This window comes from Polypterus senegalus, chromosome 3, assembly GCF_016835505.1.
Source record: "Polypterus senegalus isolate Bchr_013 chromosome 3, ASM1683550v1, whole genome shotgun sequence".
In the NCBI taxonomy this organism is placed as follows: Eukaryota; Metazoa; Chordata; class Cladistia; order Polypteriformes; family Polypteridae; genus Polypterus; species Polypterus senegalus.
This window is the reverse complement of record NC_053156.1, coordinates 37,195,799-37,223,044: the sequence shown is the minus strand read 5'-3', so window position 1 is coordinate 37,223,044 and position 27,246 is coordinate 37,195,799. Positions and strand designations below refer to the sequence as shown.

Sequence of the window (27,246 nt, the reverse complement as noted above, 5' to 3'; positions counted from 1 at the left end):
AAGCATCATGTATTCCCCATTGTAATGACGTGATACGTTTTAAAGGTCTCACTTACCATCTTCTGTGCTGTCTTTTTTTTTGGCACCTTCACAACAGCAGCAGAAGGTGCTAAAGCATATTTGAGCCACAGAGAAAACAAATAAAATTAGCAACACAGTGAAAAGGTTTGGAGATGCTAAAATGACACCAGTATATGGGTGCATCCCTGGATTGATGGATGTAATCATTAAACATCCACCCTTTTCAGAGATATTGTGGCAAGGTGTCCTTGGAATTTAATGGATGTTTCAGGCAATTCACAACACAGCGAAGTCAAATGTTTTCTTACTGTGATGATATTTTACACTGCCACCTGGTGGAATCTTCCGTATTTCCATAAAGTACACGTGCAAGTGTAAACAGTACACCGCTTGTTTAGCAGAAGCGTCTGCAGCAGTATGCATCGCATCATGTGAAGTATAAACCCGGCATTAGAGTTGCTGTAAACATACGCGCTGTTTCCCCATCAAGCTTTCCTTTATAAATCCCAGTGTATGTCGTGGAATTTGAGTATGCACATTTCAAATTTTATAAATGAGTGCAGTTGATCATCAAGGAGATTGTATCTTATTTGAGCATTACTGTACTCCTATTGAAGGACTCAATGTGAATCTTGGAAACTCACGCCACACCATTATAATGCCACCACCAGCCGGTGTTTTAGACACCCAGAAAGAATCATCAATGGACCCATGGGATTTTTCTTCATATCATGTTCTCTGACTAATGTGAATTTGCAGGAACCAGAATTAACAAGAACATGGAGTGGTCCAGTATCCAGTATCGGTCACTTCCACCCTCCTTCTTGTTTTCTCCTAACATAGGTAAAACTCATTTGGCCTATCAACAGAAGTGATTGATGAGATGTGATGAGTTATGGCTTTGCCAACCATTGGTTATGTTTCTGGCAGGGCCCTTTAACTGGCATAAGCGAGCTACAGTAATCGACTACTTGGGGCATCATTGCCAGTGGGTCCCCTAACAAATAAATAAAGAGAAAAGTGTTTCAGCAATCTACTTTATTTTGGTTTGTCCTTATTAGGCCTATGGTTGCCACAAGCTGAGCTGGAAAGACCAGGCCCCCCTATCCTTTTCAACGTCTTCTGCATTCCCCTGGGGAATTCCCAGACACTTGTTAAAATGTAGCCTTCTGTTTTAACAAGGGGACTCCTCAAACTCCTTTTCTATAATGTGCAGATTCTTTGCAATATGAACCTATAGAAAATCTAATCTAATTCTCTTTTACTTGGGTGTACAGCTCATACTTCATTGTATATTGTGCTACTGTGTCACTTTTTATACATCCCAGACTTTCTCTGCCCTGCTACTGAATCACCTATTGAAGCAGCATTTGCACCCGCTAATTTAATTAATACACTTTGTCTCCATCAGTAGAGTAAAAAGACATGTAAGCTAGAAAAATAGGCAATTTATTTAATTGAATATTGTAAAGATCAGAGAATCCATACTCTTATTATCTTATGTGTCATAGCACATGTAAGCAAAATGTTTGGTTTTTTATACCTCATTAGAAAAACCCTTGAAATCCATTTGTATCATTAACAGAAGATAAGTGGGTAATTCAAGTATCCTAGCAGTCTCCACAGTAAGACTGGAAATACTCAGTTACGGTAAGCAACACACTTTTTGATACATTGTCTAAATTTACCTCCGGGTGACTGCTTCTCTTTGTGAAAACCCCAGTAGTACTGCAGTTACTTATGCACTCATGCTGGCACATCTGCCAAACCACTTTTAGAGCCCCAAATCCTCCACCTTAATTCATGGCTTCAGATCAGTCCGTTGGTACCAGCTGTGTCAATAAGAAAAATAAGAGAAGCAAAACATTATTGTATAGTTGTGGTTTTTATGTTTCTGAGTCATCTATTTGTCCATTTGTAAGGCCAATATGTACTTGTCCTCCAGGCTTATTTACCAGACAATGACTGGGGATGTTCTTGCACATCACATATTTACATTATGTATTGACATACGACCGGCCTGACATACAAACAACTTGATTTACGACCAAAATTTTTGTTTTGATTTACGACCAACATCTTGTGTTACGACCCGAATGCGGTCACGTGTATCCGCTTGTGCGATTGTAAACAAACAGCCGAGAGCGTTAAGTAAGCGCCAGTCGAGCCCAGATACATGTGTTTGTGGGCGTAATTTCGGTCAGTGCAGTGATTTATCTATATATATATATATATATATATATATATATATATATATAATTCACTAAGGCCATGGCAAGCAAGACGCATAATTGCTAAGGAAGGAAGAGAAGGTAAAGAAAGCGATCACAATCGATACGAAGAAGGAAATTTTGCGGAAATATGAGAGTGGTGTTCATGTGACCGATCCCGCCAATACCGTATTTACTCATGTACCACGCACCCTCGTGTAAGACGCGCACCCTAATTTTTACAAAGAAAAATGCGAAAAAAGTTTTGCCTTGTGTACGATGCGCATTGTGATTGTATAGGAAGTATTTAGAGAGAGAGCGAGCAGTGTTGTGCGAGTGCGCGAGCAAGCGAGAGAGCCCAAGTGGGCGAGCGAGAGTGCGAGCAAGCGAACGAAGGAGAAAGCGTGAGTGGGCGAGAGAGAGAGAGCGCGAGTGGGCGAGCGAGCGCTAGTGGGCGAGAGAGAGAGCGATCGCGAGTGGGCGAGAAAGAGAGCGCGAGTGGGCGAGCAAGCGAGAAAGAGAGCGCGAGTGGGCGAGCAAGCGAGACAGAGAGAGAGCGCGAGACAGTGGCCGCGCGAGCGAGCCCAAGCAGAAGTTTCCTCGTGTATGACGCGCACCTGATTTCCTAATGCTAATTTTTGGGAAATAAATACAGTATGTATAGTATGTCGAAATCCACCATCTCGATAATTTTACAAAGAAATGATTTGCATAAGGAGGCTCCTTCTAAACAATAACCACCTTCCGTTTCATTCTCCTCCTCCTTTCCTGCAGCCCAAAGATGTTAAATTAAATGATGAGTACAGTACGAAATTGTTGTTTCTGGTAGGCTAGGCACTTTTTATAACTTTTTGGTTAGTACATTAGAAAAATTATTGGTGTTTTGGTAAATTATGCACATTATACAACCCTTTTTTATGAAAAGGTTAAGTAAGTGTTGCAGTGGGAGGTTCGGAACGCATTATGGGTATTTCCATTATTTCTTATGGGAAAAATAGTCTTGACTTACAACCAACTTGAGCTACAGCCAGCACTCGCGAACGAATTGAGTTCGTAAGTCGAGGGTCCACTGTACTTATATCATTTAAATCTTTGTAAATGTATTTTGAAATTTGCATGGATACAGCAGCAGCAGAAACATAACATACAAAGATACAGACTCACAGGACGAATAATAAATATTAAATGTATAGTGCTGAATTTGTAAAAGAACTTTGAATATCAGCATTTAGTTTGGGACATCGGAAGGATGCATTGAAAGAAACTGGTGAACCTAATTAAGTGGTCTTTCAAAGTGTACGTTGACTTTGTTCCTTATAGTCTCAGCAAAACAAAACGTTAAGTTAATTCAAACCAATTTCAAGTTGAAGTACAGCCACCTCTTCATATTCTTCATATACTTAGGAACAGAAGACTGTAGCAAATTTTAAATTTGTTTGTGAATAATACTTTGTCTCCCTTAACTACTCACACCATTTCTCACCTCATAAGTACTTACGTGGTGCGCCAGTGTTAAAATGGCTATTTATATGCATGCTGTGAGGTTGTAATATAAAATATCATAATAATTTAAAATTGTACATGTTTTTAATGTCATTTAATACCATATTATTGAATAACATGACACAGTCCAAGACTATCTGAAAATAATCCTGATCCACTTCTCCAGCGCTTGTTTGTCACCAGTCACACTTTCATCAACTGGCAGGATTTGCACGTGTATCACATTTCACTGAAGTTGTTAATGTTCTTTGCAGACAAAGTTATTGCAAGAAGAACATCTCATTGTTGTCATACATACATAAGTACACGAGAGGTCTACCAAATGCACCATATGGAAATTGTCACTGTGCAACCACTCATAAAATCGGCTGGGGGCACACTGGAGGGAAACCATTGCAACCCTGCACTTGTATTAAATCAAGCTGAGGATAAATGGCAGATGCTGCCAGTAGGTTAAAGTGGGACACTGGACAAAAATAACTGAGATTAGTGTACAAAATACACCAGTGCGAGTAGATAAGGGTTAACTGTGGTGTAGCATGCTACATATTTAATTTTTCAATTTATATCAATTGCTGTTAGGTATTTTTTTTTTCTTCTAACCTGCTGGTTAACCAGTCTTGACACTGGGGTTGGGTTTGGCTATGTGGATAAAATGGAGAGGGGCAAGTAAGAAAGGAGAAAAAGAAACTGGAAGAAAGGGAATTAGAAATTGAGTGGTCTAGCCCAGGAAGGATGGCTAGAGCTTGACATGAGTTTCCAGGAAAGCTGAGTGAGCACAACAGAGTGTAATTATAGTCCGTAAAGCCTATGAAAAGAGAAAGAAATGCAAAGCAGCTGGGAGGACATGTCCAGATTGGCTGAAAAAATAAGGGAGTAGTGAAGGCAAACGGTAGCTAGTGTACATCCCACAATTTTTTATTACCCAAATATTTTATTATTATCAATACAGTATACACTTACACAAATGAATATTAAATAACACTACTAATTATATATTTTACCAGTAACGGGGTACTGCACGGTAACGTGCAGTGAATACACTTGACTTGAGCATTGCTAGTCTTCGTACACTTTCTCTGTACGTTTAGCATTCATTTGCTTAGAGGTTGATGCACTTGCTGCTTTCTGAGCAGCTCTTCGTTTCTCCACCCTAGCGGCCTGCTGCTTCTTTTCTTTCGTCTGGATCTTTTCGCGTTAAAACTGATTAAGTTAGTTTTTGTGTTACAATTACTTGGTATGTTTTGTTTAATTTTTCACTTAAGCTGAAATTTAAGTCTTCAATCTTCCTCAAGAATGATTTAAGATATGAAGAGGTAGGAGAAGTGATGGCAATGGTGGTAGGGAATGAGAACGGCGCCCATACGCATGCGACGCACAGCCGCCCTGCTGCGCGCTGCCGAGAGTTGATTCTACAATAAAAATAAAAAGAGTATTAAAAATCATCTCCCCGAAAGCTGATAGTAGACATCACATTGTATATGTGTACCAAATTTCAAGTCAATAGGTGAAACGGTTTGCGAGCTACAGGTGATTAAAAATCCTGGACAGACAAACGAACAGCCGCAGTAGTGTATTATATACTCAGCAAAAAAAGAAACGTCCTCTGACTTTCAACTGTTTTTACTTTCAGTAAACTTAATGTGTAAATATTTGTATGAACACTAAAAGAGTCAACACCATAAGACATAAACTAAAAATGTTTCACAATGTGTCCCTGAATGAAGGGAGGCTCAAAATCAAAAGTACCAGTCAGTATCTGGTGTGGCCACCAGCTGCTTGAAGTACTGCAGTGCATCTCCTCCTCATGGACTGGACCAGATTTGTCAGTTCTTGCTGTGAGATGTTACCCCACTCTTCCACCAAGGCACCTGCAAGTTCCTGGACATTTCTGGGGGGAATGGCCCTAGCCCTCACCCTGCGATCCAACAGGTCCCAGACGTGCTCAATTCCTTCGACGATAAACACGAATCCGTCCATCACCCCTGGTGAGACAAAACCGTGACTCATCAGTGAAGAGCACTTTTTGCCACTCCTGTCTGGTCCAGCGAAGGTGGGTTTGTGCCCATAGGCGGCGTTGTTGCTGGTGATTTCTGGTAAGGACCTGCCTTACAACAGGCCTACAAGCCCTCAGTCCAGCCTCTCTCAGCCTATTGCGGACAGTCTGAGCACTGATGGAGGGATTGTGTGTTCCTGGTGTGACTCGGGCATTGTTGTGGCCATCCTGTACCTGTCACGCAGGTGTGATATTCGGATGTACCGATCCTGTGCAGGTGTTGTTACACGTGGTCTTCCACTGCGAGGATGATCAGCTGTCCTTCCTGTCTCCCTGTAGCGCTGTCTTAGGCGTCTCATAGTGCGGACATGGCAATTTATTGCCCTAGCCACATCAGCAGTCCTCATGCCTCCCTGCAGCATGCCTAATGCACGTTCACGCAGATGAGCAGGGACCCTGGGCATCTTTCTTTGGGTGTTTTTCACAGTCGGTAGACAAGTCTCTTTAGTGTCCTGCTTTTAGAACTGTGACCTTAAATGCCTACTTTCTGTAAGCTGTTAAGGTCTTAACGACCATTCCACAGGTGCATGTTAATTAATTGATTAGGGTTAATTGAACATGCATGGAAAACATTGATCTGTAAAGTTATTTGGATTTCTAAAACATTATTGTTGAAATACACAGTCCTGAAAAAGGGACGTTTCTTTTTTGTTGAGTATATAAGAAGATCATTTTATGTGATACGACTTATTTTCTGTGTGGTTTATATATTTTTGGGGTGCACATCAGCTGAGAGTTTCTGTGATCCTTTGGCAAGCTTCAAAAATATTCCCATTTAGTTGTTCACTGATAACTCGTGACAAAACAAACCCACAAATGTCAAATTTGTGCATGTGGAGGGGCAACTGTAAATGGTTTGAAGTGACCCATTAGTGTTTTAGTACCAGGCCTTTATTTAGCAACTTTTCTATTTCTAATGTATTACTGGTTGTGTCTTTTTGCATACAGGAGTGCGGGTTACTTTTGTCTTCAGAAGGAGAAGGCCGTGGCTGCTATCCCCTGGATGGACACATTCTGTGTAAAAGCTGTAGTGCCCGGAGAATTCAGGAACTGTCTTCGAAAATCTCAACTGACTGCTAGTAGGACCTGCTTACTGGAAAGAGTCTGTCCCCATGCCGATGCTTCCTAAATTTGCACTCCTTTTTGCTTAAAGCACAGAACTTGACAATTAGAGTGGAAGCTGGTGAGATATTTTTTTCTTGTCATCTTGATAGCAAGATGCTTGAACCACATGTTCTCAAATTTTCCTATGATTGATTCAAGTTCTTAATTCCATGCTTTTGAAACTTTGCACTCTGAAACTCAGAAGAACAGTCTAAACCCCATAATGCCTGAAGAACTGCACCTTGGGAATCCGTCTTTGATTCATGAGAGAGCCGCATTTCAGTTTCAGCCAAGTAATGGGGGCATAGTTTTCACAACCATTTATACGTCTGAGGAATTTTCCTCCTGCCTCTGCAAGGCTGCAAATCTGCAAACCAAATTTGACCACGTTTTCCCAAATTAATGGGTGGGATCTGTTTAGCACCAAAGTCAAGCTTGTTCATAATGAGCCGTTAGGAATCAATTGCTTGACACTCAAATGCGGACAATACCATCTCATCTTACAATATGAAGTCTTAGATGACTTCTCTCTTCCTGTTCTAGTTCATGTTAAGAGTCATTTTAAACAGACATTAATCTAAACCAAAGTATACCGTTTTAGAAAAGCGATCAAAAATACATATCATAGAAAGCAGCTTATATGCTTACTAAAAAGGTCAAAAACTGGTGTTTCATCTTTTGCACTGCCTGCTGCCTTCTGTGTGAAGACTCCGAGTTGGCGGAGGAGTTTCACTGTCTGCTTATCCGTCCAATTGCTGGCGTTATGACCCACTTTAATCAAAAAATGAAAGTTCTATTTTTTTCCCCACCTCGGCTTAGTTCTCATAAACAATTAGAGTTTATGTTTTAAAGCAGGATGTGGTTTTGGTAGGTGTTTGTTATTTTTTGCATATGGTTTGAGGGAGGAGGAGAGGTGATTTTTTTTTTTTTTATTATAAAGAGTTCGGAATGATAAACTTAAGATTTAACAATGCAAAGCATGGTTTCCCTTATCTTTGTGTGAAAATTTTGATAATTTCTCTCAGCGTAAAAGAAAGTAACACATGTTAGAGTTTTGTGGCATTCATCGGCCTACGATGTTGACTTCAGAGGTGCAGCAGCAGAATAAGAGTAATTTCCTCCATAGCTAGTAATGGAGTTAGGTCAGTTTGGACTTATAGAGAAAAGGGAAGGAATTTGTAAATGAAGCTTCCTTGTAACGTTAACCTGTCCAACTGGAACATCTCTCTCTTATTGACAAATAAAGGGACTAAAAAAGGTGAAATTGTTTCAATGTAAATCTGATCAAGTTACTCTACACCCTTTTGTTGTGTAATTATAGGTCTGGGGTGATGACAAACACCAGAGCTTCTGTGTGGTGCGTGACTGTGTACCTCACTACACAAACGCTGTGCTCCATTTCCAGAAAAACCTGCTGCCCCGAGTAAAGATCCTTGGTCTCCACCTTACCAAAATGGACTGCTTTAATCTTTAAGTATAAAAATGATAACTCATATTGAAAAAATGAATGCATGTGATGGAATAAGTGGTACTATTAAGTGTCAAGTAAAGAAATGTTCACTGCAAGAAACACACCAATTGGCCATTCTTACAGTTTAAGCTCTTTATGAATACTGTCCTAGGATATCTGTTTTATTTTGGTTGAAAGTTCTATGGTCCTGACGTTTTATGAAAACCCTCGACAAGCATTATGACAACTTTAGAAAGTTGACAGGAATATGTGAGTAAAATCATGCCAGAAAACCGAATCCTAACAAAAACACCCTCAAGTGTTGGCATTTTAAAGAACACCAAGTGAGATCCATACCATCTGTTCTGATTCCTAAAAAATTCTGAAATGTTGTCTGCATCTATGGCTGGATGAATATATGAGCTGGATGTATATGGGACACAACAGACATTGATTCGTAGTTGGAAATTTACAATCCTCCATCACATTGTGCCATCAAATGATGAAAGAACATCATATGGGGGTCCCACCTTGCAAAATCCACAAGCTCTTGTCACCGTTCCAGGTTTTGTACTTTTGGTTCTTGCAAAGTATACAAAATGGAAGAACATCCTAAGAATGAGATTTCATTTTTCGACACTCGGCAGTCCTAACATTTTGACTTTTAATAATTGAAAGGTATGTAACCGAGCAGTCTTGTGGTTTTTATTAAGCTAAGATTCTTTTTTTTAACTTGTGTTGAATATAGTGTAGCTGTGTTGTTGCTGTTTTTAAATAGTGTAATACTGTATGTATCGATAATTAATCTATCTATTAGGTTCCATATCTCAAAACATTGGCTGGCTACAAGAACAAAAAAAAAAATCAGATTTTGGTATTTTCCCCAGACAGATAAGCCCTCAAACTTCAAAAAATTGGATATTTTTCACTTTTGGAGAGGTGGGAATAAATGAAGGGCTAACCCTTTTCAGTATTTTACATTTTTATGTAACAAGGTGTGTACAGTACAAATAGCAATTTGATGTACTTTTAGTGTAATGGTTAAAAGAAATCTCAAAGTTGTGAAAAATCCATGTCTGGTTTTTAATTTTTAAAAAGGTAAAAAGAAAATATGATTGATTTTAGAGCATCAGGTCAAGTTAGATTGGGGATCACGCACCAGTACAGCACATTGCTGCGACCATCACACGATGAAACAGCTCGGGATCCCAGTTGGCAACCCCCCAGGCAGACACGCTGCCCAGTCCCACCCTCAGGAAATGACCCTCTATCTGCTGCAGCCAGGAGTTACGTGGGCGTCCCCTTATCCTGGTCCAGCCACTAGGGCTCTGAACAATGAGGATCCTGTGAGCCGGATGACCCTCAGGGAATCGCGCTGTAGTGCCATAACTGACGCTCCCTCACAATGCAGGTAATGTGCCTCATTCAGGACTCTGTTAACAACTGCTCAGTCAACACAAAGTCAAACCAATGGTACCCAAGGATTCTCTGAAGAGACATAGTACCCAAGGAGTCCAGGCTTCATCTCAGGTCACTGGATAACATCCATGTCTCACCACCATATGGCAAGACAGGAAGCACCAGGATTCTAAAGACATAGACCTTCTAACTTTTGCAGAGATATCGGGAGTGCCACACACCCCCTTTCCAGCAACCTCATGATCTCCCAATCCATCTACTTCAGAGCATGAGGTAAGCTAAAAAGAGTTGTCAGTTTATGCCGAGAAAAGCCCCTTTGAATTATTTAAATATCTTTATTGGTTCAGGAGATTTTTTGACATCTTGTAAATTCTAAAAATGCGGACATCAGCCATCTTTGAAAGGGGCTAGCGTGGACCAGGGCAGGGAAAAATAATAAAGATATTTTTGGCAATCGATTAAAACAGTCTTGTAAATGTTGCTATAAGAAATCAGAAGTCCCCTTGACATTCTCAAAATTGGAAACATAACCCCTTTGTATCCATACATTCCATATTTTTCTCTCCCCAGTCCTGGCTTAATCTCTTGTCTCCAGATTTCTGTTAACTGGTCTGGAAGTGATGATACCACTCATGGGGGAGGGGGTTATGGTAGGCCTGGATAAAAAGATTGATTTTCTGATTAATTGTTATTTTTCATTTAAACGCTTCGACATTGATTCTTAAAGCCTCGGGATCGATCTTGTGAATCACTATCCTGCTCAATTACTATATGTAGACATTTGCTCATCTTTGTTTTTGGCATCCAACCAGTAGATATACAAATTTTATCCTAATTCAGGGAAATTAACTTACTGTCAGGGTTTCAAGCAACAACTGGGTTGCTGGTTTGCTGTGCCGGACTATCATCATGCCTGGCACGTGGTGTCTCAACATGGATGACGTGTTGTTGCAAGAGAACTCTTGCATGCACAGCAAGCATCACACCTACACAGTATTGTATTATTGATTCACAATAGTTTTATTCTTTAATTTAACAGTGTAAGAATAAGATTCTTATCAGAACATAAAATATAGACCATAATGAGGCAACATATTCTACCTTATTCAGTGGTATGAGATCAAAGTGCTCCCAAAGTTTTGAATGTCGTTTCCCACAGTTAGTTGCCATCTTTCACCAAAGCTCTCCTCACAGTCCCAACGTTGTTGAATGCCAATGATGCATTTTATTATAGGCTACCTGTTAATTTAGCGCCAAAGCTGTCAAACCAATGAAGCGCGCTGTGAAGCACTGATGACGTTCGAAGCTTCAAACGTCACCGGGTTCACGTGACAGCGGTGTTTTGACCCAAGCTCCGAAGCAGTGATTCGACTCACTACGCTTCAGATTGACTGACACAAGCTTCGACGCTTCGGTATCATTTTTCCATCTCTAATTAATGTTCTGTTTGCATGGTTAAGTAATCACTAGAAAAGCCAACACTTGTAATGTATCAGTGGATGCTAATTCAATCAAGATAAAATTGAAATCAAATCGAATTAGTCACAAGTGCTGATACCCAGCCCTAGTTCTGGAACATCATTTACAACTTCGACGAGGGCTGCAAAAATGCTACAGCCGTCACCGGTGGATTGCGTTGAGTGCGTTCTATTTTAGATCATGAAGATTTCCAGAAGTGGTTTTATTAAAATATACTGCTCAAAAGAATTAAAGGAACACTTTTTAATCAGAGTATAGCATAAAGTCAATGAAACTTATGGGATATTAATCTGGTCAGTTAAGTAGCAGAGGGGGTTGTTAATCAGTTTCAGCTGCTGTGGTGTTAATGAAATTAACAACAGATGCACTAGAGGGGCAACAATGAGATGACCCCCAAAACAGGAATGGTTTAACAGGTGGAGGCCACTGACATTTTTCCTCCTCATCTTTTCTGACTGTTTCTTCACTAGTTTTGCATTTGGCTACAGTCAGTGTCACTACTGGTAGCATGAGGCGATACCTGGACCCTACAGAGGTTGCACAGGTAGTCCAACTTCTCCAGGATGGCACATCAATACGTGTCATTGCCAGAAGGTTTGCTGTGTCTCCCTGCACAGTCTCAAGGGCATGGAGGAGATTCTAGGAGACAAGCAGTTACTCTAGGAGAGCTGGAGAGGGCCATAGAAGGTCCATAACCCATCAGCAGGACCAGTATCTGCTCCTTTGGGCAAGGAGGAACAGGATGAGCACTGCCAGAGCCCTACAAAATGACCTCCAGCAGGCCACTGGTGTGAATGTCTCTGACCAAACAACCAGAAAGACTTCATGAGGGTGACCCAAGGGCCCCATGTCCTCTAATGGGCCCTGAGCTCACTGCCCAGCAGCATGCAGCTCGATTGGCATTCGCCATAGAATACCAGAATTGGCAGATGCACCACTGGTGCCCTGTGCTTTTACAGATGAGAGCAGGTTCACCCTGAGCACGTGACAGAAGTGAAAGGGTCTGGAGAAGCCATGGAGAACATTATGCTGCCTGTAACATCATTCAGCATGAGCAGTTTGGTGGTGGGTTAATGATTGTCTGGGGAGGCATATCCATGGAGGGTCACACAGACCCCTACAGGCTTGACAAAGGCACCTTGGCTGCCATTAGGTATCAGGATGAAATCCTTGGACCCATTGTCAGACCCTATGCTGGTACAGTGGCTCCTGGTGCACGACAATTCCTGGCCTCATGTGGTGAGAGTATGCAGGCAGTTCCTGGAGGATGAAGGAATTGATACCATTGACTGGCCACCACACTTTCCTGACCTAAATCCAATAGAACACCTCTGGGACATTATGTTTTGGTCCATCCAATGCCACCAGGTTGCACCTCAGACTGTCCAGGAGCTCAGTGATGCCCTGGTCCAGATCTGGGAGGAGATCCCCCACAACACCATCTGTCATCTCATTAGAAGCATGCACCGATGTTGTCAGGCATGTATACAAGAACACAGGGGCCATACAAAGTGCTGCGTACAATTTTGAGTTGCTGCAATTAAATTTTGGCAAAATGGACTAGCCTGCCACATAATTTTTTCACTCTGATTTTTGGGGCGTCTTTGAATTCAGGGCTCTGTAGGTTGATCATTTTCATTTCCATCAAACGATGTGGCATCCTTTCGTTCCTAACACATTACCCAGTCTATATCAGTATAGATATCCAGGAGGATATCTTTTTCCCATTGAGATCTGATGTGTTTTCAAAGTGTTCCTTTAATTTTTTTGAGCAGTTTATATATCAGCGGAAATGCATGTAAAATGGGAGACTGCGAGCATACAGCTGCGTGACCTGACGTGGATTATGTAACTCGAATAACATGAGATTTTCTATGCACTTTTTTGGTGCTGTTGTCCACCGTTGGTCACCATAGATTTCTATTCTATGTCTCCATTCTTCATGAAAAATGAGTTTAAAAAATTGGCCATCACTGCAAACAATGTAAGTAGCATATAAGAGAAAATCATTTTTGATGTGGTATTTTGTTTAATCCAAAAAAAAAAAAAACCAAGTAATTTGACCCCACATCGTAGCAGCTGTAGGTGTACCTGGTATTTTAGTAAAAAGTTAAAAAAGAAACTGAAAATTGTGCCAGATGTTTTCTTGCTATTCTCAATATTATTCCTTTTTTTATTTTTTTTAAACACTTAATGCATTGAATTACTTTGATAAATGCTGTGATGTGTTTGTGAAACAAAATTAGTGTTTACCAGATTTAAAAAAAAAAAAAAAAAGTGCTTGTTTTGCATTAAACAGCCTATGCTAAAAACTAAAGTTAGCATTGTTACATAAATAGCATGACACTTTCATACCGGTCATTCATGTTTTAACACCTACAGTATAATAACTACCGCATTACAAAATTCCTTACTGTTTCATAGACTGCATACAGTCTCCACAAGAGGGCGCCATGAAACAAATTATGCCCACTCGTTCCTAAAATGTATTGTCTTGCCCATTCAAAGCAGGGGCAGAGGGGATGAGTCAGAACCTGCGTCACCAGCACTGGGCACAAGGCAGAGAACAACCCTGGACGGGACACCAGGCCACCGCAGACCCAACTGACTTGGATAATTTTGAATTGCCAGTCAGCCATGCCAGTTACATCTTTAGGGATGTAGGAAGAAAGCCGTGCAAACTCCACACAGACAATGAGTGAGCATGTGATTTTTAGCTTGGGACGTTGGCTGCCCATAACTTAACATGACATTCTCAAATCCACTTATTGCAATTCAGAGTCTTATACCCGGCATGGCAACAAACCTGGCAGCGGTCCACTGTGGTGCACAGCTATGTATGCATCAAAAAGTGGGCAGCAGCTACACATTAGAGACTTGGATTATGTTGCGGACATCTCCAATGCAATGATTCCCAGTTTAGTTAGCTTTTGTGTTTTTAAGTTTTATGATCACACACACACACCCTCTCCCAACCCCCAATGCAATGATGACTCTCTGGTGGGGAACTTCCAAGACAAAAGAGGAAGTGGCCATTGTAGTGTATCGAGGCCTCTGATTAGCTGGAAGGCCTTCATTTTTCACCTAGTCATTCAGATTCGAGACCTGCTATATGCAGAGCCAGGGGCAGGGAGAAGCTGGAGCCAATCCTGGCAAACATAGGGTGCAAGGCAGGGAGACACACCACCGCTGGACTGAGGGGAAATTGGAGCACCTGAAGGAAACCCTCACCGACACGGGAAGAACGTGCAGACGCCACACATGCAGGATGCCTTGTTGCTCAGCAGCAGTGCTACCACCGCCCGCCCCCCCACGTCACTTGTAAGGCTTCATTTGTACTTGTTACTTTCAGGGAGACTTTGGCACAATCAGGTGTTTGCCAGTGGCTGCTGCCAACATTCACGAATTGTTTCCGTTTACTAAAAAGCTTTTATTTCTAGCTGTGGCCAAAACCCACTGCAGTCTTAATTTAAGAATCCATCAACTTTAGCCTCTTTTCGCATTTTATAAAGGGGGCTGTTCTGATTTTTGGGTTAATCAGTAGCACACCCAAGCACGGACTTCATCTGGTCATATGGGCTGAAGAGCTGAACTTGAGAACTCAGGAATGCGGGTTCAAATACTTGGTGACCCTGAGCGCCTATCAGGAGCGGACTGGGTGTCCTTCGACGAGTGAGGTGACGAGGTCGACCCACCCGGCCCATTATTCATTGTTATTTTCTTAAAATTTGTGATGAGTACGCGGCTCGCTACTTGTTATGAGCCTATGATATGAACTCGGTCTAAACTGCTGTTTAGACACAACTGAAAATTTAATGGCATGCTTTGAAATAAAATTTATGTGCTTTATAACTTTACTTCATCATACTAAGAATCGCAGCTGAAAAGTTTTGAAAAACACTAATTATTGCTCACCAGAGAACAATAAAATACATAATACATAATCTAAACTAATTATTAGTACTGAAGAATTTAAATACTAGGTATGACATAAAATAAATTGCAATAATGAATTGCTAACCGAAATGTAGCGGTATCGAAACAGAAACCGGCAAAAGGTAGCTTAGACCAATTTGTTCGCTGCAACGTTATGTAGTGACAACTAAAACAGCTTGATGATGTATTACAGTATATTATATAGGACTGAACAGTAATTTTAATGTCAAACAGTAACCAGTACATAAAATTTATTTCATGAAACGACCTGCCCATAAACAGACCAGAGTCTGTGGCCCACCGGGCATTGCCCAAATGCCTTTATGGCCAGTCCGCCCCTGGCACCTATCGGAATCCATCTCGGTGGTGGCTTAGGGTTTGCTTACAAGGCTTTAGGGTTGTGATCAGTTTTAAAGGCACTATATAGGTAATAAAGGTGGATTGTGGTAGTTTGAGGCTTGTACCTGGCCTTGTTACTTTGGTGTTTTTCTGTCTGTCAACACCTCATTTTGCTTTAATGTAATCCAGCATGGTGGACATTGTCTAGTCATTGAAAAAGAGAGCACAGCATGCAGAGTTACAAGTCATTTTTATGTTTGTATTTTAAAGTAGGCTTCAGACACCAGTTGAAAACAGAATTGGATTTAATTCACACACACATTTTATATATATATATATATATATATATATATATATATATATATATATAAGGACTTGTCTACTCTACGTGTTAGCTTTGCATACACAGATTCTTAGACATTGACCATGTGTATGGTAAGTTTATACAGCTCTCCTGTGACGGGGTGATGTTATAACAGGAAACGGACATTAATTAACACGATGTGAATGTCTTCCAGAAGAAGTTCTTGCAGCCGGCTTTGCGTTCTCGCTGCGATGATGGCAGCTGGCGAGTCGATTCCTCCCGGACTATAGGATCTTCTTCAGAATCATCCACGACTGCATTCTCTGATTTCATCAGGCTGGATAAGAGCTTTATTAGTAGCATCCTAGAGAAGTCCTGTGGGGAAGAGGAAAAGAGAGAAGCATAAAGAAAAGATCTTGAGAAGGAATGTTGGACCTACTGTACTGCTTGTCATGTTATCACAGCTCATCGTGTCAGGTTTGCGTTTGTCTTGAGCATTGGTGTGGTGCTGAATACGAAGAGGATTCCTGTTCAAGAAGCTGTCTGTCCACCTGTTATGATTTGAAAATGTCTTGACAAAAGGCGGCATGTTTAAATTTGGCTTTTCTTACCTTTACAGTTTGAAGTGCCAATTGAGAGATGAGTGGGAGTAATAGGACTGAGTGGTGCTTTGCTAATGTGATGAGCTTCAGCTTACATGCAGCCCTGCTGTGGAAACTACAAGCAAGCTAAGGTAATGGATGACTGTGACGTTGTAATTGTTTTAGGCACACATGGGTCTGCTGAAGTGTCAGTCGTAAATGAGCAAAGAGGCCATGAGCAACACAACACTTGTGAGACATCAGCTATGAACAGAAGGATGGGTGATGTTTCCGTGAAATTCGGCGGCTTAACACAGATGACAGGTACTCATTTGGCTGACGCCTTTGTCCAAGGCAACTCACATCATTTATGATACAGGGTGAGCCAAAATGAAGTACCACATTTTTCAAGGTCATTGTGTGAGGTAAAGGCAGCCGAGTGGTCCTTTGATAGGCAATCCCTTGTAGTTTTCAGTTGGCAACATGCCTTGGTCCGCGGCGCAAAGTGCATTTGTTTTGCGCTCTTCAAAACAACAAATCCATCATCACTACACAACGCGCCTTTCAAACGCACTTCAGCATTCCTCCTAATGGTGATGTCCCAAATCGGAAAACAATTCTTTAGTGGGTGTCTAAATTTAGACAGACGGGTATAACATTGAACAGAGAATCTCCAGGTTGTCCTCGGACTGTACGAATGCCTAAAATCATCTAAGCTGTTAGGGCATCAACTTTGTCGTCTCTTAAGACATTCAGCAAGCAAACCTTCTTCTGCCGTAGGTATTTCCAACACAGATTTTATGTGAGGACCTTAATTTCCATCCATACAAAATGATGGTAGTGCAGGAACTCACTGGGAGAGCCATAGAGAGTTGTGTGCCAGCAGGCCCTGGAAGGACAGGGAGGGGAAATCCTGGAGGAAACCTGATGAAGTCTGCAAGAAACCTGCACCTTGACAGAAAATTTGTCAAGCACAAAGTGAAAGGGACACATGAATGGCTTCAGAACAACAATATGAATGTCCTGGAGTGGCCGAGTCAGAGTTCAGTGCTTGTATTTATCAAGCATCTTAGAGTAGGAAAATGATCATAACAGGCTCAAAAATCAGAGTAACTTAAATGTGGGTCTACTCTTAGTAGTACGAGTAAAGCATTTTATCAATTTTCCTAATTTATGAAGCTACTGAATAATGACGAGCAAACATTGCCGAGTTCACGTTGCCGTTAGTTCCCCAAAATCACGGAAATGTTTGCGATTATTACCAAACTGGACGAACTGCATTGAAGCCAATGAGAAAATACTGAATTAGATTTGACTGGATTATAATGGTTTCTTCTTCTTCTTTTGGCTGTTCCCATCAGGGGTCACCACAGCGGATCATCTTCTTCCATATCTTCCTGTCCTCTCCATCTTGTTCTGTCACTCCCATCACCTGCATGTCCTCTCTCACCACAGCCATAAACCTTCGCTTAGGCCTTCCTCTTTTCCTTTTCCCTGGCAGCTCTATCCTTAACATCCTTCTCCCAATATATTCAGTATCTCTCCTCTGCACATGTCTAAACCAACGCACTCTCTCCTCTCTGACTTTGTCTCCCAACCGACCAACTTGAGCTGACCCTCTAATGTCCTCATTTCTAATCCTGTCCATCCTCATCACACCCAATGGATTATAATGGTGTAGTCATCTTTAAAGTGTCCTTGAGGGCTAAGGAAATGTCTGCCAACTATACTGGACCGATTATTGTGGCCCAAAAGGTGACCTGAGCTGTGTGGCAGCAGTGCCAAACACTGCACCACCATGTCTCCCTGAGATCAAAGAAGAAAGAATGCTGTCAGAGAGCACAATCATATATTTCATCAAAACAAAACGGAAATGTCGAAATCGAAGTCAAAAATCAGAATAAATATGTAAGTCTTTTAAAGACAGAAAATTGAAACTGGCGTGTCATGATTCAAACTGCTGGCTTGTTCTGGTTTTTGAAGTCGAGCTGAAGGCCCTCTATGCTGACACTTTGCACTTTTTATTCTATCAAAAAGATAGAAACGTCCTGTAAATAGTAATACATCTTTCGTTGTTATTATTTCATAGTGTTTGATGCATCCTGCTCTTCAAGGTTTGTTTTTGCTCTCTCTGCGCCATGTGGCTAATTGTTATGCACGCATTGGGCAGACGCCTCCTTCTCTTATATTAATATGGAACTCGAAGATCGACCTGCACATTTGGTTACAAACATCGATAACTCGTCTCTAACACAAATAATCAGCATTCTATACCCTTTATGGTGGGTTGGGTGGTCCCATCAATGTTGTCTGTTAGAGCTCCGGAGGACGTTGAACTGGCCTCGCAAAACATGATGGGGCGTGGGTATTAAAAACAAAAATCTCCTAAACTGGACGAATTATCAGCGATTTTGAACACATCTGATTTGCTGTAAATAACGCTTTGGCTGATCAGCACTACTACTGATAACTTCATAAAGACTTGGGAGAGCTCAGGAGCTGCCATAAGAAGACGTTCATGCAGAGATCCACACGCACGTTCTGGGAAAGGCCGAATGTTTAAGAAACACTGGACATGAATGAACACGTGAACAAATACCGATCTGACAGAGATGGAATCATTATTATAACAAATCGTATACATCACATGATAGCTCCACCCAAGCAAAGAAGCAAAGCACTGTCAGCTGAAATGAAAATGTGGACGAGGAAGCATTGCATATGTGAATTGCAAGCGATATCACGATCTCAACACAAGTGGTCATGGAGGCAAACTGTATTGTGACAACTGCCAGACAGAAACTCGGAGGCACACACCAAATGGCATGGCACGTTTATTTAACAATGAAAGATCCACAGGCGCACCTTCTATCTGCTATGGCCATGGGAAATACCTTGTGAGGTATCAGTTACTGATGCTAGCCATGGCTCTTCTGGTGCTGTTTCTGAAGTTGCGTTCACACTTCCCCTGTTACAGATCGCCTCCCAGAGTTGCGTACCGCGTCTGTCTCCCCTTATTCAATGCCACAGGTGTCTCTACCTGCCGTCTTGAACCTTCCTGGGCTCGCGAAGTGTAATGCAAATAGTCCAGGGGTTTGTGGAAAGCAGAGCGCAGCGTTTCGCTGTCAAGCACCCGCTCAGTCCCACCTATCTTCAGGTGGCAACTACGGTGAGATTCTTGATGGTGTTGTGAAGTGGCAACAATTATGTGCAGCTTAGCACAATGTCCTACCTTGTTATGTTTTCCTTATTCTTCTCCTACTACTTTGAATATTATTATCATTACGTTTGCATTGGTAAGCTACAAAATGTCATCATAGTTTCCAAAGAAATTACAAAACGCCTCCATGAGTGCCATTTTGTGGGTTGAGGTGCCATTCATTCTCGCTGGCAGTGGGCGAAGGACCTTTCATTGCTACTTCTCCTGTTCCTCTCTGAGGTGGGACAAATTCTCAGCCCGGTCAGACTTTCAGTGCAGCTCCTAGAATTAACTCTGAGACACTGAATCTAACTGACAATTTGTGGCTGAACTTGACAAAGGGCTGTTCACTCCCAATCACCATGAACCTTGGCAGCGCTGGAGCAGTTTGACAAAGAAGAAAGACAGAAAAATGACCAGATATGTAAAACTGATAGACCTGTGCACCTTAACTCAAGGCTGGCATAGCTGCCATCTACTGAGTACTGACTTGAAGGAGGTGAATACTTAGGTGATCACTTACGTTGTGTTTATAATATATTTATAATTAATTTAGTCCACTTTGCTTTCCGTTGATCAAGAAAGCCAAATTAAACCCACTGGGATTCAATGTTGTATAGCAATAAATATGAAAACCTCCTTTTGGTGTGAAAAGAAGGGTAGAGGCAGACTTCTTGACTTAGGAATGTCACTTATGGGCTATCACATATTCATGACCATTACAGGCTGGTATGCTGATGAGTTATATGTGACCATTAAATTATTTATTAATAGCAGGATTCTGATGTAAGGCCTATGAACAGAGACGAGAGTCGTTTTATGACTTTGGGATGTCACTTATGGGCTAACTGAGACACAAAGTAACACATCACATATTCATGACATGACCGTTACAGGCTGACATATGGATGAGTTATACTACTTCTTCTTCTTTCAGTTGCTCCCGTTAGGGGTTACCACAGCAGATCATCTTCTTCCATATCTTTCTGTCCTCTGCATCTTGCTCTGTTATGCCATCACCACATCCATAAACCTCCTCTTAGTCCTTTTGCTATACGTGTCCCTGAAATTATTTATTAATAGCAGGATTCTGCCATAAGACCTATGAACAGGGACGAGAGATGCTTCATGACTTGGAGATGTCAATTATGGATGAACAAAGATGTGCGGAAACATAATCATGAGATGAGCTGGCTTTATCTCTGTTCATACATTTTCCGCCATTAATAGAATTAGGTGTAGGAGGTGGCAGCATTTTTTGTTCCTTCATGACTTCCAAATAGGACGTGTACTTGAAATATAACTGAGATAAGCGTCCACTTGCCCCACACTTGAAGTGGGCCCACTAAAGACCTGATAGCCAATGGAAGTTGCACATTAGCTAGAGATTATTATTTATGTTTCCTTCATTAATAAAAAATTAAATAAAAGCACATGTTTTAGCACTTGCTAGAAGATACCCCTCCTGGAGTGAAAGTTGACTGTTCCATTATGTCTGGACCCCACTACTCCCACCCCATAGCAGGCAGCCAATTAGAACAGTAATTCACAAGAACTCCAGATGCAACCACGTAAACCGAGCGTTGAAAACCAAAGACTAATAGTATAGGCTTGCAACAACAAAATGAAACATACTGTAGCTATCACTCCGGGTCAGACAAACAAAGGAAAAAAGTGGAAACAAAATTTGTGGAGCAACTCCTGAAACTTAACCTCTTTCTTCAATGCCCTTCCATGTTGTGGTAGCACAAGAGCTACCCTAGAAGACACTCCTGATGCAGTCTCAGACGCAGAGGAACGTGAAAATGCTCGCACTGTTGCCCCTCTCTGAAATGACTGTAAAAAAAAACGATGAAAATGTGGGTGAGCCCCTTCCACTCCAGCATGACAACACAGCCATTATGCATGTCAAACCCCACTCTCAGGCCAAAACACCTATCAGGTTAAGGCCGCTGTTCATTGGTGATGATTGGTGGTGGCCAGTTCAGGTGAAAAACAGTCTAGTAAATAACAATGGTTGCCTGCTTACCAGTACTAATTATTATACACAAATGAAAAGCTGAGAAAGGATTAGTAGATCATAGATGGTGTACTGTTAGAAATATGGCAGTGTGGTGTGCTTTTGTTGCCATCTTTGCAATTGGAGAAATGTGTCTGCTCAGTTGAAGCACCATAAAAACATCTCGAACGTGGAGAGCTGGCACAATCTCTCAGCACAAACTTAGTCGGCTCTTCTGTCTCACACACACACACACACTTTACAGTTTTAATGCAGCTTTCTAATGCACAGTTTGTTTTCTCTTCGTGTTTTCATTTGCCGTTATGCTGTTCTATTCGATGTTCTTTTCCATGTGAAGATTTGCTGCGTGTTTTGCCATCAGGCTGTTCCCCTATTGATTATAACAAGCGTTGTTTTAGACTTTTTGTCTGATAAGTTTCACTTACACACCAATTTTTATGGAGGGGAAGAAGAGGCACCAAGGGGGGCCTCCATACCTGTGTTTGCTTAGGACCCCCAAATCACTAAGTCCTTCCGGCCTCCAATTGATCTCACTCAGACAGAATGTGACATGTTAACAGTTGAAGTCAGTTTATGTACCCTTACGGTGGCTTCTTTAAAATTCACTTTATAGTCCCTCCACAGATTTTATACTAACAGTCTATAAATCTGGCATATCTCTCTATTATAAAAAAAAAATCTTGCATCGAGGTGAGACTTTTTCTTGGGGACGAGATGTGATCTTTTGAAGTGAGACAGAAAGACACTTTCACGTCCCGCGAGACGGACAAGTCACGTCATACTTACAAGCTTCAGACGCAAGTCCTGTGATACACATGCAGAGCAGGTTAGAGATAATGAGTAATAATGAGTAAAGATCTCTTTAGCGCAAACAAACGGAAAATATTACTCGATGAAATAATGGAACAGCGAAAAGAGATTGCATAGTGTTTGAGGATGTCTGGGGGTCAAGAGAGACAAGGCAGTGAAACAAAAGGACAGCTGCTCTACAGGCTTTTAAACACTCAAAGCGCCACACAAGATGCAGATCACGCGGCACAGCAGCAGCAAGCCAGCAGCTGATCGAGCAAAGAGGAGGTTAAAAAAAAAACTTTGTTTCCCATTATATCACCGTTTAAGAGGGAGTTTGGACAAGCAAACGCGTCTCCTTGGGGTGCGTTCAGCCCCTCTCTTCAAAACGGCTGGCTTGGGTTGGTTGGCGAGTGAAGCCCCCTAGTCTTTTAAGATGTCTGCATTGTGCAGACCTCAGGGGTCAACAAGTTTACATACACTCTGTTAATATTTGGTAGCATTGATTATCAATTGTTTACTTGGGTCACCTTGCACAAACGTCTTACAATAAGTGGCTGCAGACAGAACTGGTGTAACTGGGACAGGTTTGTGGGCCCCCCTTCTTGCTTTTCAAGTTCTGCCCACAAATTCTAATTCAAATTCGGGGTGCTCTAAACCTGTTTCTGTTAATTCTGCAGATCAAATACGGGTAAACCTGCCTGATTCAACGTCACTTCCGGTTCCGCTCCCAGACTGAAGTCAATTCCGGGTTACAGACTATAAATCCTCCATATTGCCAAACCGAGTCAGTTCATTTTGGGAACTCAAACCAGCAACATCAATTGTGCTCTCAAAGATCCTTTTGCACCTAGGGACAATATACGGGTGGCTGCCCCAAACCTTCTTTTAGTGTGTTGAGACTCATCATTTCACAATGTATATATGATATACTAGCTGTCCCCTGCGGCTCCACCTGTGTAGTAGTGAAACAGGACAAACTTTAAAAATCATCAAAAAATGTAATAAATTGTATTGAGAAGAATTTATATTAATAGCTTTCATACCCGAGGGCCTCTTGATGTACAATATTTTGGGTTTTGTTATCAGGGCCGAGGATGTAGCTGTGATTTCTTTGCAAAAATTGTAAAAAGTTGGCAAGGTATCTCTGGCCAAGCGGAAGGTAGGTATGCTCCAATGTCAAACATTGGCATTGTATCTGATCGTGTTCAACTCTAATGGGAGAGCGTCCCCCACGTGGCTGTGATATCTCTGCTAATGAGCAGGTACCCTCTAAAACACACATAGCTCTGATTTATCTCTCTCTCAAAAACGTCAAACGTTACTCCTTATCAATCTCTAGATGATAATGTCTGCTGAACAAACAGGTGTCGCTAGCTAAGTAGAGGCAAGGAACACTCCAACACATGGCGAGAGGTAGAGCGACTCAAGCGGAGGGTGAGTGACGAGTGCCTCGCCCGGCTCCCTACTCTGGACGTCCCACCTCCCCTGCCCTTCAGCCTGCAGCTTATCTCTTGGATTCGTACAAATAAATTGGTGCCACAACTGAACTATAATAATTAGAACAATGAGAGAAGAGGCAAAATCAACTGGAATGTTCAAGCAAGTTCTAGAATAAAACCTGAACTAAATCTGTTAAGTAGTTCTCTTGTGAAAAGCGGACAGACAGACAAACGCTGGATTTTATATATATATATATATATATATATATATATATAGAGAGAGAGAGAGAGAGAGAGAGAGAGAGAGACTAGCCATCCCCACGGCTCCGCCCGCATAGTAGTGAAACAGGACAAACTTTAAAAACCAATAAACAAACAGTTATCGCTAGCTAAGAGGAGGCAAGGTACACTCCAAAACGCAGAGGTAGACCGACTTCCCACTCCTGACATCACGCTTCCCTCCCCTCCCCTCAGCCCACAGCCTCTGTCTTGGATTAGTGCGAATATATCACTCGTGCAAGCAAACTATGATACTTAGTGCGATGAGAGAAGTCACAAAATCAGCCGGAATGTTCAAGCAAGTTCTAGAAAAAAACCTAATCTAAATCCGTCAAGTAGTTCTCTCGTTCACTAACTAAGTTGATATAAGATACGCCCCGAGGCTGGTGTGTGAGTGAGGAGGGCCCCGCCTCCCTCGCTTCAGTCCGCTGTGTCTCCCTCAGATTCGCGCAAATAAATCGGTACTGCAAGTGAACTATGATGCTTAACACAATGAGAGAAGTTGCAAAATCAACCGGAATGTTCAAGCAAATTATAGAAAAAACCCGACCTAAATCTGTTAAGTAGTTCTGTCATGAAAGTGGACAGACATACATGCAGACGTTGGATTTTATATATATATATATATATATATATATATATATATATATATATATATATAGATATATTTATACAGTATATATAGATGATATGCGGTGGGTTGGACCCCTGCCCGGGATTGGTTCCTCCCTTGCTCCCTGTTGGCTGGGATTGGCTCCAGCTGACCCCCGTGACCCTGTGTTCAGGTTCAACAGGTTGGAAAATGGATGGATGGATGGATGGATGGATATAGATGATATATGTAAACTTGTGGCCCACTGGAATTGTGACGTACTCAATAAAAAGTTAAATACTCTGTGAACATTGTCGGAAAGAATGACTTTTGCCCTTCAGAAATTAGACGTCTTAAACAATATGCCAAATGTATAGTTGGTTAGTATAAAATCTGTGGAAGGCTTATAAAATGACTTTGAAAGAATTCACCCTAAATGTATGGAAACATTGGATTCAGCTGTAGATTCTCATTCTTGTTTTATTCTCAAGATGACTTATGTGTTTCTCTGAGCATCGAATTGGAGATGTCCGCAATGGACAAATAGAGATAGATGATGGAATCATCATGAAATGACTCATCTTTATTTCATAAGTGAGATTTTAGAGATGTAGCAGAGTCTGAGATGCAAGCTGTGAAAGCAGAGATGGGTTTTATGACTTTAAAGTTTTGACTGATGAGAGAAAGTGGGATGGTGCGAGTATGAAATTCTAGTAATAAAAGGGAGATACCGTAGATGGCTATCAGGTATCTGTCATGGACAGAAAGCCATCTGTTTTCTTTACCCTTCTTATCCAGTTATGGTAGAGACACCAAAGCATGAACCAACATGACAGTCAAAGACACTGAGCTTGATGACCATTCCATGACATGCTACCTACAGACACTAAGACAGACGACACGTGTACTCTTTGGTCGGATTGCTCACCTCTTTCCCCTGTGGAAGCTCTGAGCTCAACAGCTCAGCGAGCCGCTCCCTCGGTGGAATGCTGCTGGCCCTGACAAGCAGGACGGATGCAAACAGGGCCACCAAAACGAAGTGCAGCTGCGAACGCAGCATGGTCACAGGCGGAATGCAAGAAGTCCAGGAGCAAAAGATTGAGCAGCTCTCTTTACGATGGTTTGCACTAAATCAGGTGAACGCCTACACCCCATTTTTATACCTAGAATCTCTTTGGCTTGGCTGGTGCTGAGAAAGAGGTGGCCAATCAGAGGCTGGCAAGCCGGAGCTGTCAGAGAGAAGCAGAGACACGTTAGACATCAACCCCCCCGATATCACACCAGTCTGTTTAGTCAAGCCGTGTTCTTCTGGGAGAAGCAAATGTAGACATTAGAATTGCGGAGCAGCTCGGACTAGAAGCAAGTGACATTTATCAAAATGTGAAAAGGAAATAGAAAGTGGCTTCTAAATAATGGCAACAGGTAAAGCAACACAGCAGCTTTTTAAAATGAGCTCTATTACAGCCCTTCAATAAATGGTGCCAGCTACAAAGAGGCATTTACATCAGGAAAATGTTGAATATTTTAATCTTGGCAGAAGGGGGCTCATCCATCTCTCCATTCATTCATCCACTTGCTTTTTTGAGGTCATTGCAGTGAACCTGACGTATCCCAGCAGCACTGGATGCCAGGTCATGACAAGCCATACACTGGGTATGCTAATGCAGTGGTCCTCAAATTCAGGCCTGGGGATGCTCCTGGTGGGTCAGGATCTCCTCACAAATGAAGCAAGCTGTTATCTCCCAGTTTCTGTGTTTTGTGAAATTACAAAAGTAAAGCTACATCCACACTATTACATTTTTATCGGTGGCGTTGCCATCCCTTCAAGTAGTTTTCTGCCAATGTGCACGTGCCTGGTGTGGGTGAATGGCGACATCATATGTGCTTTCAGTCACTTCAGTGTGGACAGAAATTCTTTCAGAACATTAGAACAAACTAGATGAGAACAGGCCATTTAGCCCAGCAAAGCTCGCCAGTCCTATCCACTTATTTCTTCCAAAAAAACATCAAGTTGAGCTTTGAAAGTCCCTAACGTCTTACTGTCTACCACACTATTTGGTAGCTTATTCCAAGTGCCTTTGGTTCTCTGTCTGAGGAAAAACTTCCTAATGTTTGTGCGAAATTTACCCTTATGGTGAACTCATTTTAAAATAACAGTCTCGATCCGCTGGACTAATTCCCTTGATTATATTTTAAACACTTCAATCATGTCACCTCTTAATTTTCTTTTGCTTAAACTGTAAAGGCTCAGCTCTTTTAATCTTTCCTCATAATTCAACCCTTGTAGACCTGGAATCAGCCTAGTCGCTCTTCTCTGGACCTTTTCTAGTGCTGCTATGTCCTTTTTGTAGCCTGGAGACCAAAACTGCACACAGTACTCAAGATGAGGCCTCACCAGTGCATTATAAAGGTTGAGCAGAACCTCCTTGGACTTGTACTCCACAGATTGTGCTATATAACCTCACATTCTCTGAGCCTTCTTAATGGCTTCTGAACACTGTCGGGAAGTTGATAGCTTAGAGT

At 41.7% G+C, this 27,246-nt stretch overlaps 2 protein-coding genes across 5 annotated transcripts in view; one reads left to right on the top strand and one right to left on the bottom strand.

The window, feature by feature from the left end:
- trip6 (thyroid hormone receptor interactor 6) overlaps window positions 1-8,160 on the top strand; it is a 97,021-nt gene extending 88,861 nt beyond the window's left edge. For 3 of the 4 annotated variants that reach the window (XM_039746957.1, XM_039746959.1, XM_039746956.1), the window contains one exon: window positions 6,739-8,160. In XM_039746957.1, the coding sequence (XP_039602891.1) occupies window positions 6,739-6,870 (132 nt within the window). In that variant the 3' untranslated portion in view covers window positions 6,871-8,160. The remainder of the gene's footprint in view (window positions 1-6,738) is intronic. The other variant, XM_039746958.1, reaches the window with a different exon arrangement.
- Window positions 8,161-15,931: 7,771 nt separating this feature from the next.
- On the bottom strand, window positions 15,932-25,821 carry sst5 (somatostatin 5). Its single transcript, XM_039749916.1, has 2 exons — window positions 25,652-25,821; window positions 15,932-16,196 (listed from the first exon to the last, which is right to left on the bottom strand). Exons 1-2 carry the CDS (start codon window positions 25,781-25,783, stop codon window positions 16,011-16,013), a joined length of 318 nt encoding a protein of 105 aa, XP_039605850.1. The 5' UTR covers window positions 25,784-25,821; the 3' UTR covers window positions 15,932-16,010.
- Window positions 25,822-27,246: the final 1,425 nt, after the last annotated feature.